The sequence below is a fragment of the Ixodes scapularis genome, unplaced genomic scaffold, assembly GCF_016920785.2.
Source record: "Ixodes scapularis isolate PalLabHiFi unplaced genomic scaffold, ASM1692078v2 PGA_scaffold3__209_contigs__length_174095766, whole genome shotgun sequence".
In the NCBI taxonomy this organism is placed as follows: Eukaryota; Metazoa; Arthropoda; class Arachnida; order Ixodida; family Ixodidae; genus Ixodes; species Ixodes scapularis.
Window position 1 is genome coordinate 101,976,520 of NW_024609868.1, and position 13,410 is coordinate 101,989,929.

Here is a 13,410-nt window from a genome sequence, read left to right on the forward strand (position 1 = left end):
ACGTGACCCCCCGAGGCCACGTGACCCCCTGATGTCACGTGACCCCTCCCCCAGAGGTCGCGTGACCCCCTGACGTCACACGACCCCCCTTGAGGTCACGTGACCTCAAGGAGTCACCTATCCCTCAGTACGCTTCCATCCTCCTCCTCAAGAGCTGCGCTCTAAACCGGCGTTACAGGGAATTGTAAACGGCCTTCATTTTTTTATATATCTTATATATTACCTTTGTAATTTTCATGTGGTTCTTATATGGTTCTTATAAGTCTTGTGTGATTTATATGTGTTTATTGGACACAGCACTTCCTCATACAAATAACATTTTTCAATACGGACGATGCAAGCCATTTCAACCAATCCAGCTCTCTAAATGTGTCATGCGACTAAGGTTTGCTGTGTCCTTCCCGAGGGTCAATCGTGCCACTCGTACGGCTCTGAATTGGCTGCGATGGCTTGTAGCGTCTGATGCGATACCTTGGTAATGTGAAACGGAGTACATTGTTTCATTTATCGCGCGTTATCGAAGGAATAAACACCTCGCGTGTCCTCCCGCTTGTTTGTGTCATGCATGTTTGAATTTGTGAGCGTGTGTAGCGACCTTTCGACCCTGGCATTGCGGTTGGCTTCATATTCTCCGAGTCGCGGTTCCGCGTTCGCCTTCCTTGTCCGGCTTCCTCTAATTCTCTTCAGACCTCCACAATTCAAGCCGAATCACAGCCACTACTCGCCGTGGCAAACTCGTTTATAGAATTAAGCTGGCGCAGTGCAGGGAACATATACATCAATGGCTTATTCATATCTGCCTTCTGTTCATTTTTGCTTGTGAATAGGAGTCAAGTTTAACGTCAAGTTCAAGTTCAATTAGTTAGAGTTGTCCTATCCAAACTACTCTAACGAATTTGTCTGCCGAAGAAACTATCACAGGCTCGTTATTGGCCTGTGCTGAGTCGACCGATTTCATAGGATACCCATTTGTGGCTAGCGAAAAATCTGGGCCAGTATCTCAATGGCCTATTCAAGAGGGTGCCGTATCAAATGGGTACCCATAACTACCGGTGCCCGTATCAAACGGGCGCCGGTATTGTACAGGTAACCGTGTCACACGGGGACCCGTATTCCAAATTACATTTCGACCTCAACGGGTCTACCAGCTTGCACTCCGTTCAAATTTCACACCGCTTATTTAGTAGGGCAGTGAAGCCTAGCTCTGGCCCATGTTTGAGTATTAAGTACCACCATACCCAGGCCCACCTCAAGGAATGCCAGGCTTGGTTCTACACTTGTGTCTTCGTGTTTCCGGGCTCCTAAATTCCTACAAAAAACTCATTCTGCCCACAAAACTCTGCTACCTTGTCTTTGGGTATTATGTGTGGAAATTATCGGCCTTTGAAAACATCGGATGCAATACTGTGTTTATTTTATTTCAAAGCACGAATTTCTTTCTGACGGTACCCCCAATCCCAACAATTTGTCTGTCCATGAGTCTGTGAATTTCTCGCTAAATTTGGCGGGAAAATTGAAGTAGTGCTTAGATTATATAGTCAATTGATGTAACGGGATCTATACACCAATTTTGTTTCCCCGCTAGCATTAGCGGGACCCTTTACTTAATGTGACTTGACCTGTTGTGACCTGTGCATTAATTCGCTTCCCCTGTTAAATTGAGCAGGAAATTTAATGTTACGTGGCCTGAAGTCATGTTACCTATACACCACTTAACTTTCCCCTCTACATAAAACTAAACATTGGTAAAACGTTACATGATGTTACGAGACCTATACACTAATCTAGTTTCCCGATAAATAGAGCGGAAAATTGATGTCATGTTGCCTGATGTCACGTGGCCTCTACACCAATTTAATTCCCGCGCCAAGCTTGACGGGGAGTTTGATGTGACGTGACTTAAACACCTTGCGATCCCTTGCTAAGCTTGACGGGAAGTTGACATCACGTAACCTGACTACTCTTGACATGTAGATCAATACAATTTCCCCACTAAATCTGGCGGAAATATTGACGTCACGTTATCTATACGTGCATTAGGTTTACCGCTAAGTTTAGGGGGGATATGGTGCCACGTGGCGTATGCATCCAGTTTGCCATCTCAATGTAGCGGGAACTTTTTGGAAGAAAAGGTTTTTCTTCAATTCCTGAAACGGCAGTTTATTGTCTTCTAAATGATTTTAGACGATCGACATTAAATAGCGGATTTCATGAATTTATGAATTTTACAGGAAAGGGTTGCTGCCGATTTCAACGCACGTGTATATAATCTGCCCTGACCACCGCCATGTCATCGTATTTAGGGCATATTTTGCAACTATGAACTCAACCAAGGCACAAACGGATCGTTGATAGCTTTTCCATTTGTATTGGGTTTCACTGCTTGTTCTGTAGTCCTAAATAATTTCCCCAAACTTACGCAGATGCAATTGGCCATCGTTTCAATTATATGCTTCATTAGCCAAGAAATCCAGTATAATGCGAAACCGCGCTACATTTGATCTCAAAGACACAGCATAAACACAAGCACGACGTGAAAGCCTTGGCAAACCCCTCATTTTGCATACAACTCAGTGCACTGGAAGCAGTTTTCACATCTAAGATATAACATCACACAATCCATAGCAAACAATATCTAAATAAAAACACGTGTTCATTTTATTTGCTTTAGACAACTCGAGGGCGCTCATGGATGGTTATCTACCATTCATAAAACATGAGATCGCCTTAGGCAGGCTGAAGGTTTTCAATCACCTCCGGCTTTTGGGCAAGTGGGGAATTTGTAAATAGTTAATATAAACTTCCCCAGATAAGAACCTAGAAAGATATTGGTCAAACATGTGGCGCTCACCAAGGAGGTGTATATCGTCCCAGTCATTCCGATGACAAAGCTGCATCTTACGAGGGAGAGTCTGAAAACTTACAGGACGACGAGCATTAGGTAAACAATACAGGTATGAATCACTTAAACAAATTCCGCTCTTTTACAGCTATACAGGCCATAATTTTCAGAAACAACCGTTCCCTCTAAAAGATTTAATGAGATTGAAGGTTCGGGTGGCATTTCGCATTCATTTTGGTCTTTCTAAATTCGTACTGAATTGATAGCGAATAACAAAGAACGACACATCTGGGTCCTCTTGTGAGAGATGCTCCGATGCCTTGAGTTGAAGCAGGATGTGTGAAATTTTGTTGTGCTAACAGAATAATGGAAAGTAATATTGCAACTTCTAGTAAGATGTCAAAATATATTGGCCGCGTGTTTTCTATTTTCACCTCTAACATATATTTCTATTTTGAATGTCCATTTAGAGCGTACGTGTTTTATTTCCATACTTTATATTACATCAAAGTGCGAGACTATTCTTTGTACCCAAAACGCCTACCGGCATTTCTGAGTATTCCATGATATTATGAGACTGTAAGTAACAATACCATTCCAATAAAACGTATTAGCTGAGGACTACTCATCTACGAGAGGAAGATGCGTTCCTTTCCGCACTCCACTTGTGGTTTGAAAATCTGTGCTTGTGGGAGTTGCAACTTTTTAACATGTCAATGCCTCTCGAGTCCACGTGCATCGATCCAATGTCTTAAAGCTACCAGAATCTTCTCTGCTGATTCATTTCAATAAAAAGCAATGAAATGTTACTTTACAACACAACAGTTATGAGCTTACTTGTTGAAACTGCCGTTGCTGCGGTGTATAGCGCCACTGCACCAAGGATTTGCTGAATAACAAAATACAGTAAACGGCGTGTTATAATATTGAATGTTGACACAAAAGATGCACTTACACTGAGGACGAAATAGATGATGCAAGCCGTAAGTCCAACCTCGTTGCCGTACCGCATGCGTAGATACTTCCCAGGAAGAAAAAAAAATACAGCGTTTTAATTCCCATAATGCGAAGCAATGATTCAGTGCAGTACGACGAGTTTAAATATTTCAGTCAGTTGAATACGAATTTGGATTTTATTTTATTGTAAACGACACATTCATATTGATAAAAGAAACATCAATATGTAATACGTGTTTCTGGGGACATGAGGGGCCACATGCAATACCCTGTTATGTGGAGAGGAGTCGAGCAATAATTATCAGGTATTGAAGCTACGTGATTAAACTCACGAAATACCTTATATTGAATTATAATTTTTATTACCTTTAATTATTTAATCTGCTACCGCCGAAGCCTTCTATCCGGTTACTATGGGCATCATGATCATCGTTGTCAAACTTATCAGGAATCAAATCGAGACAAGTCTGTGGAGAAAATAACTTCAAGAAAACTCAATTTTCTGTCATTATCATCGGGACTGCTGTTGACAGGCATTAGTGTTAGACTTTTAGTTTTGAAGTGTGTTCAGCGCACAGCGCTTCAGCTTGATCGTAAACGAATTGGCGCCAAATTTAGTTTACTTTAAAAATGCATACTGCCCCAAAAAGCCATAAACTCTAACCGGTACCGTTACAAGACATTAAATTTTCTTCTTTATATTGTCGAGAATGAAAATTTATGAGGCCATGATGACTGAAGCAAACCAAACGATTAAAGGGGTGAACGTGTGCCCAAAACAATATAGAAAAACGCTAGCGTCGATGGTGACGAAACAGCAGCATCAAACGCTGGGGCGACAATAAGTGCGGCTCGCCATGAGGAGTCCATTATGTTGCCGCGTTAAAAAAAATTGAAGAAAAAGGACGCGTCCTTCCTAGGAATCGAACCCGTGGCCTTCGCGCGAAAGCCAATAACGGTAACCACTCGGTCACCCAGACCTTTTTTTTTTATGTCGGTTACGCACGCGTTTGGTTGGCGACGCGCGTGACTTTATTGCTCACCCTACAGCTTTAGAACTAGTCAATGCACATAGGTATTTGATTGTGACATCTAACATTAAATTACGCTTGTTTATCAATAAAAAAGTTGTCACAAAAATTTCGTAACATGTGCTGCTTACTAAGCAAGATGTTGCACTCATGCAACAAAGGTTGTGGCACATTTGCCTTTAATTCGTTCAATTCTGGTATACTCTGATATTTTATGCGACCCAAAATCTCAAAAGTATATAAACCAATTGGAGGGTTTTCGAAAGAAAAGCTAATGGCTTTATTCATGAATCAAATTGAAAGGGTTCACTTGAAGTTCTAAGGGTGTTTTAGCTAGCTTGGGCCAAGACTTAAAAAAGGTTTGGCGCACGCTGCGTGAGCCAAATTAACTCAGGCCTATTTAGTCATATTGACAAAGAGGAGATGTGTCTTACAATGAGCCAGACTGCAACTTAAAAGGTTAGCTAGCTAACTTTAAAAAAAATGTCATTTTTTGCAAACCTTTTAGTAAAAATATTGTAGAGCGTGTCTCAAAACATCCCATCGTTTCGTTTCCATCAAGCTGAGCTTTGTGCGTCTGTTTCTAACTTAAAAAAAGCGCGAAAAAAAAACAAAAAAAGAAAACGCCACTAACATCGCAGTTCGCTAGCAGGTAATCCAACGTGAGATATTTTTTAAATATCGTGAGAGATTTTCGAGCCTACTTTCAAGATGAAATAAAAATTAGGCACCCAGAGTTTTATAGAAACGACGCGATGCGATGTTTATCTACCCGCGACATAAATATTTTTAGTGGAGGGTTTGTGTCCAAGTATTTTTTTTTTAAGATACTATAACATTTCGGCTGGAAGAAAATGCAGACTTCAATGAACACGTCGTCGCCAGGAAGGGAGGCAGACATGCAGAAGTGATGCAAAACTATCGATGAATTGACTGTCGATAGTCGACTATCAATAGTATTATCGATAGCCTTTCGATAGTTTTTCGATAGTGGGCTATCGATCATCTTTTTTACAATTTATACTGAAATTTCTGGCGGCTATCGATACTATCGATCGTTTTGCACCACTAAAGCGAACACAGTTGCCACATCGCCGCTAACCTCCCTTCCTCCTCTCCGCCCAAACTCCCTTCTTCGTCATCACTGAAAACCGAACCAAAGTTGGGATGGTCAGTGCTTGGGCTAGTTGTGGTACGTGTCCCATTTGAAAAAAATTAAGCGAGAAAAAGAAGAGGAGGGACGCAAACTGCTAGTGTCGCAAAACTATCGATAGTAAACCGTCGACAGTATTATCGATATGTTTACGATAGTTCGCTATAGACAGTTTCCCGATAGTCGATTAACGATAATTTTCCTATAGCCGACTATCGATAGTACTATCCATAGGTTTTCGATAGTCGACTATGCATAGTACTGTCGATAGTTTTTCGATAGTCGATTATCGATAGTACTGTCGATAGTTTTTCGATAGTCGACTATCGATAGTACTATCGATAGTTTTATTTTTACTGTCGATAGTCAGATTTTGTGGCGACTATCGATACTATCGATAGTAGTATCGATAGTTTTGCACCACTACCGTGCAGCCGTCAGAACAGGAAGCGAACTTATACCCGCGGCCCAATACTATAAAGGCGTAAGGGCTACCAACATCGAACTACGATCGCTGATCTCGGAAATGATTCACCTCTTTATGCTGCATGAAGCCACACCGACTCGTGTTTGTGAGAGGCTACGCAAGAACCGGCAACTCATACACGATCAAGCTAGTGGCCAAAACGTACAATCGACTCTATACTGACCCGGAATTGAAAGCATACACCATGATGGAGATAACCGTAAGAGAGGCCACGGCCATCAGCGGAACCACTGCGAAGTCTGCACTCAAGATTCTAGCCGTGGGTGATAACCGACTGAGCTACAGAGATCTAAACTCACATAGGGCGCGTTTAACTGTATCAAGAGGGAGTCCTAATCGAGTGGCCGTGCAAGAGCATTGCAGTTCACGAGGTGAGCATGATGGGATCGACGGTCCTTCGGGCGCTAATGATGTGGTTAATGCAGAATGCACAATGGAACGAACCGTTTGGCGGGTTTGACATTAGGGAATTTTAGCGAGTGGTTTTCACACGAACGGCCCGTCCTTGAACGCATCGACGACGCCACTGCGCATGCTCGCGCGAGTCGTTGGGGGCTTCGGGAGGCTCCTCTCTTTCGTCTTTCTCATTTCAACCGCTGGAATCATCACCGCAACACAGCCAGCAACGTTCACAACTCATGTAATAAAATATCGCGGTCGGTTTATTGACGGACTTCGCCAACCCAGAAGAGAGTTAGGCTTAGAACAGCGGGAGGCGATTTCCCATCTTGTTACTCTGCCTCACTTCAGATTTTGAACCAAATCATTTCGAGGAGTGCTCACAATCGTAAGCGATCGTGAATGCTGTAAATACACGTGCTAGTAAATGTTCGCGATCTGCTGGTGAACTAGCTGTCGTGGCGATCGGGAGCAGACGAAATGATTTGGTTCAACGCCACACAACGTGAACGGTCGATCAAGTTTAAGGTGATGGTCGTTCGGACACGTTTTACTCTATCTAGCTTCACAGGTCTTGAAATTTGGGCCGGTAAATGTTAAGTCGGCCGTCTTGTTTACTTTAGTCGTACGCAAGAAACACGAGCCGCCACGGATTTGTACGCTGCAGAATGTTTCACAGGTTTGCTAGAAAATGGTGCTTCCGGTCAAACGCAATAATCATTATCGTTTACATGGTTAAACCAATTTTACGGTTCTCTAAAATATGTCTAATTTCACGTAAAGTTTTACGGTACGGACCAGCTGCACAATTCATGATTTCGGGACCGTGTGCTCCAAAAACGACTCGCTGAATTTCAATTTTTTACCTAGTAGGATACTCGCGCAAGTTACCACCTGTCCGAAACAAAGCCTGTATACATGCCAGATACATCTGGTACATCTACCGGAATTATTGTGCACAAGCCGCAGAGCACAGCTGAATTCCACGAGTTCACCACAGCTGTACGACAGAGGGATACCAGATTCTCCTGATTCTTGGAACGACTAGGCGACGGCAAAGCGTTGACGCCAGAGGACGTAGAAATGCCCCAGGGCAAACTTGGGGCGAAGAAAGATGCCAAACGACTGTGCTCTAACCGGGTTAAGCTCTTCTACTCCAACACTACCCAGGCAGCACAAAATTTTGGCCCGACACTGGCCAATGCCTGATTTTTGCTCGGCACCTGCCTGGCCAGCCCGGCCACTGGAAAGCAGCTGGCCAAAGGTCCCCAAAAGATCACTATTAAGTCCCCGGCCACAGAGTCTTAGTTTTTCCATTGGCAACCAATCACCAAAATATGTTCGGGAAGGGCTTGGCCACCAAGTCTTTGTTTCCTCCCTGGTCACCCGCCTCAAAAAGGTGACCAGCACTCATCCGGCCAATGTTCACCGGCATGAACTTGGTCAATGAAGACAAAAAAGTGCCCGGTAGAAGGCAGAGTACTGATCCCTCTTTTCATCCCCGGCCACCAGTCCTAAAAATATCCTCAGCACCTGTCCGGTCAATGTTGACTGGCAGCAACCTGGTCAACGAAGACAAAAAAGTGTCCGGTAGAAGCCTGGGACTCACTACTCTTTTCATCCCCGGCCACCAGTCCTAAAAATATCCTCAGCACCTGTCCGGTCAATGTTGACTGGCAGCAACCTGGTCAACGAAGACAAAAAAGTGTCCGGTAGAAGCCTGGGACTCACTACTCTTTTCATCCCCGGCCACCAGTCCTAAAAATATCCTCAGCACCTGTCCGGTCAATGTTGACTGGCAGCAACCTGGTCAACGAAGACAAAAAAGTGTCCGGTAGAGGCCTGGGACTCACTACTCTTTTCATCCCCGGCCACCAGTCCTAAAAATGTCCTCAGCACCTTTCCGGCCAATGTTGACCGGCAGCAACTTGGTCAACGTAGACAAAAAAGTGTTCAGTAGAAGCCTGGCTACTGACCACACTTTTTATCCCCGGCCACCAGTCCTAAAAACATCCTCAGCACATGTCCGACCAGTGTTGACTGGCAGTAACTTATTCAATGATGAAAAAAACTGTCTGGTAGAAGACTGGGTACTGACCGCTCCTTTTATCCCAGGCCACCAATCCGAAAGATGGTCACCCTATTTGGCTTGTTTCAAATTGGTCAACAAAAGAAAAAAAGTGTCCCATAGAACATGGGTATGCAGAGTGCTGCTTTTATTCAGGACCACCAAACCTCTCTGGCATTACGTTGCCCATTACAATACAGTATTAAGCCACAGGCCTGGTAAGCAATGACTTCCGCTTGTTCTGCAAATATTAAGTCTGGTCACATGTAGGTGGCTACATGTTTGCCCAGGCCAGGTAACACTGGGAGAAGGGATTAACACTTGAGGAATCCAGGCCATGGCGCGTTCCATACTATAAAATTGGCTCAGAAAACTTCATTTGGATAAAAATTATATTTTATTATTTGAACACAAATTATATGTACAAAATGCGAAAACATTAAAAAATGACTGTGCCTTTAACAGAGCAGTGAATTCTGGACTTGTTGTACACAACAAAAATGAACCAGAATATGAAAAAAAGCTTTCTCTGGTATTCTTTTGCCAATTACACAATTCTTCATAACAACAGCTTTTCTTTAGTCAGATTTCTGGCCAAGATAAAACAAGAAAACCTGAAAACAAACACACAATAAGCACATGTATTTCATAACCAAAACCTGGCTGGCAGTATTGCTATTTCAAATATAACAGAAAAGTTCTATCACTTAAAAACCAAATTATATAAGCTACAGTCACAAAATATTGGGTGAAATCAGGGTCAGAAGTCGGGTCTCTCTCCACCTGAGGAAACCTCAAGGTGACTGGTAGCAGTAAGGACGTCGTCAAATGGCTACAAAAAAAAAGCACATTGGGCTAATGGCAGCGCGTGCAAAGCAAAAAAAAAAAAAAAAAAAAAAAAAAAGCTCTCCTAACTAAGCCATGGTTAAAAATATTGGGTGAAAAAATGGAGGAAAACACATATCCGACTCTTCGAGACAACGAGAGAACGTCATCGAACGAATCACACTTCCCGCCGTGGTAGGCCGACGATGTCACAATCACGAGACCTCCACTCGTCGTCGAAAACACGCCGCTAGCTTTTTGAGGGGAACGAACGGCACAATCGTACTATACACAGTGCGACGGCTTTGTCCCGATCACGATATCTCTACACGTCGTCGAAAACGCACCGCTTGCTTCTTCTACGGCACGATCGAGCACCAGTTGCACAATCCTGCGCACCTTCCTTCAACTACGTCCGACAGGCGTAGCGTAGTCTCGCTTTGCCCAGCTCGAACACTCACCGCGACGCCGCGCAGTTGACGATGCGATGCAGTTCTCACACACGCTCTCCCGTGCACGAAAAACACAAAACAATCACATGCCGATGCCTCGGTTGATTTGTGGGCGTCTAACTTCGTTGAATGTCTCACGTGTACACAGATTTCCACTGACCCGTCACATAGGGTTACGTAACTTTGGCTACGGAGGCCAAATAAAACGAGATGCGGTGCTTCTTCTTGGCTCCGTAAGGTCCAGAAACATACACCGATCTATCTTAGGTCCGGTCCAAGGTCAATTGTCCGGTCTTCGACATACCTTTTCCGATTTTCCAACGAGAAAAACTAAAAAAAAAAAAGAAAAAAAAGGCGCGCTGCTCATCCCTGCTCACTGAGTAAAAACATACAGATGAAGCAGGTGAACCGGAAGTGATCTCGTCCCAGCAAGTTCCGCCAGTTCCGCCATTACTTGTTTATGCATACCCACGACCCTGTACACCGACTGCGTAGGGTGAACACGAAAACTGGCGACTCTCTTGCATAAAAGAGAAGTGACGGGTGCTTTAATTAAAATATATTCATGTTCGCCCAAATCCACGAAAATCTGACTAGATTCCCTGCGCGGTGATAGTTGTCCGCCAGGTGGCGCGAGCTACCTCCCATTGCAAAAAGAGAACTTATCATTTTATTATTCACCCATCCACTCGATCGTGTCGCGCTGATGCCGGTGCAATGGCCGGTGCAGCTGGCTGATGGTGGACTCATCAGGCCTAGTTCAACTTCAAGCGGTTCAAGGCGTTCAAGGTTCGACGATTTGAGAAGCTTTGTTATCGGTTTGTGCACATTTCAAGCCACCCAAGATAGCAGGCGGCGGCGTCCAGAGACAAGAGGCCATGAATACGCTGATCAAGGAGTAAGTCCATTTTCTACTCGGTGTTTTGTTTTGCAAAGTGATTGGAACACAATGGGCATAGGGTTAGTAGTAACGGCTCAGTTGACAAGCTCTGCATTAGCGGTGCTTCGGAGAGGCGGCCCCGTCCGTTCGTGCGAGCGTGATGACGCTGTCGTCGCAGCCCGCTTGGTTCGCAAGGTCGGGGAAGCTCGGGCCACTGGCTTGTCATTGCAAAATCAGGCGGTCGGCGGCATGTCAGCGGCATGTTAGCGGCTCTTGTGCACTTTATAGATTCTGCTGATTGTATGATTGTTAATGGGAAGTGGGGATTTTGCCGGCAACCGTCATGACAAACGTACGAAGAAAAACTGTCGCGAACGCCGAACTGGCATGTTGTTTCTTGTATAACACGAATTGTAAGAGTACAAATATCCGAGCCGGCAGTAGCTCAGTGGTAGAGTGTCTGCTTCTCACGCAGAAGTTCCGGGTTCGATCCCCAGTGGGTATACTTTTTTTTTTTTTTTGTCAAGCTTTTTGCGATATTTGCACATTTTCTTTTAGACATCGCTGAAAATAAATATATATTTTAGTATTTGTTTCCACCGATAATTGATTTTTTTTTATACTTAATGTTTTAGTGATAGTGCTCTTTTTTATAATTGATTTTTTAGTGGTAATAGCTTTTTGTGATATTTACACATTTTATTTTTGACAATTATCGCTGAAATTAAATATATTTTATTTTTTATTTAAACCGATAATTGATTTTTTTTAATAATTAATATTTTACTGATAATGTTTTTTTTTTATAATTGATTTTTTACTGGTAATTGATTATATCATATGCGTGAATGACGTTTTAGCGAACAACGCCATTTGAGTGAATAACGGAGGCGTGTCTTAACCCACTCCCCAGCACTGCACTCACGCCGCTTTTCGGCGGCAGTCTGCAGCTGCTCGTTACAAAAATGTTAGCTTTCGATTGTTTCGATCTCGCCCAGAAGTTCGTTCATTTCTAACTTTCAATGAAAAAACGGTTAAAGTGCGGGCGAGCTGGTGTAAGTTATACATGACGATTGAAAACCTGAGTCTGTGGTTCTAAAACGGAAAAACGTGATGTAGAAAGTATGGTTCCTGGATCGCGTCTACGACTGGTGTGTTTAGCGTCCTATCCCGCCCATACATCAAAAGTGATCCCGAAGTGGCAACAGATGACGTCACAGAAGCCGGAGTGTCATGCTGTTGACTGTCGCGATCCTGGCGGTTGGCCATAGAAATGCTGGCGAAAAGCACAAGCGAACGCGAGTGTCGCTGTCGTCACGGCGTCCCAACTTGCAGCTGCTGTAGCTTCCGTGGACTGTCGCAGTGGAGAGCGACCTGCAGCAGAACAGGCGTCGCCACATACACCACAACTATTGGGACGCCACCAGGTTCGCGACCAGCGACAGCATGACACTTTTATGACGTCATCAGGCGGAAATCGAGGGACCACTTTTTTGGACACGGTAAACACACCAGTCGGAGACGCGTTCCAGGCACCATAGTAGAAAGACAAAGTGACAGAGAGCATCTCTTCCATTTTTTAACCACAGTCTCAGGTTTTCAATCATCATGTCTAACTTTCGATTGGTGTTTCTCGTGCAGAAGTTCATTTGCGTTACAACAAAGCAGCTGAGTAGTTGGGCAGTGGAGTTTCGACAGGGGCCTTTGCTTGGCACGTAGCCAGGATTTTTTTTTTTTTTTTGGGGGGGGGGGGAGGGGAGGGGAGGGGAAAGGGAGGAGGAGGAGCAGGAGAGGAGGAGCGTGCCCGCCCATGACAAAATGCTGTATGAGGGGGGGGGGGGAGGAGGTCCCAGGAAAATGGAAGATTGCGGGGGGGCCCCATGGTCCCCCCCCCCCTGGCTAGGTGCCTGGTCTTTGCACCCCAGCCTTGCTGTGTCAACATTAACAGGGGCTGACAGTGAAGTGGCTAAAGACTTCTTATTTTGGCTTGAAATAGATAGCAGAAGCATCACGACATCAATTGAACAACATCATCATGAACCTATGCCCTAAACAGACCTCTTGCTTCGCTCCTAAGTGTAGCGTATTCACTGTTCAGTCTGTGGTCACGTCTCGTGAGTGACAGTGAGCTCCTTTTTCAAATCGTGCGGCGAAAAGATGTCACGCGCCGCGGGTCAAGTGCAGACGTTTTGCGTCTCGCTGAAAGTTAGACGTGCCTGTTTTGCTAGATGTATTTATTTTGGATCTCTGCTACAGTTTTTTGTGAGTTTAGTGCATTATGCTTGTATCAGAAACCTGCATTTGTAAGTACCTTTT

At 44.2% G+C, this 13,410-nt stretch overlaps 1 protein-coding gene across 1 annotated transcript in view; it reads right to left on the bottom strand.

Moving 5' to 3' along the window:
- Positions 1 to 13,410, bottom strand: part of LOC115309091 (putative sodium-dependent multivitamin transporter) — a 68,952-nt gene that overhangs the window by 33,383 nt on the left and 22,159 nt on the right. The window contains exons 2-4 of the mRNA XM_029967263.3: positions 3,798 to 3,863; positions 3,680 to 3,731; positions 2,852 to 2,919 (exon numbers count right to left, since the gene is read on the bottom strand). Of these exons, the coding sequence (XP_029823123.3) occupies positions 2,852 to 2,919; positions 3,680 to 3,731; positions 3,798 to 3,863 (186 nt within the window). The remainder of the gene's footprint in view (positions 1 to 2,851; positions 2,920 to 3,679; positions 3,732 to 3,797; positions 3,864 to 13,410) is intronic.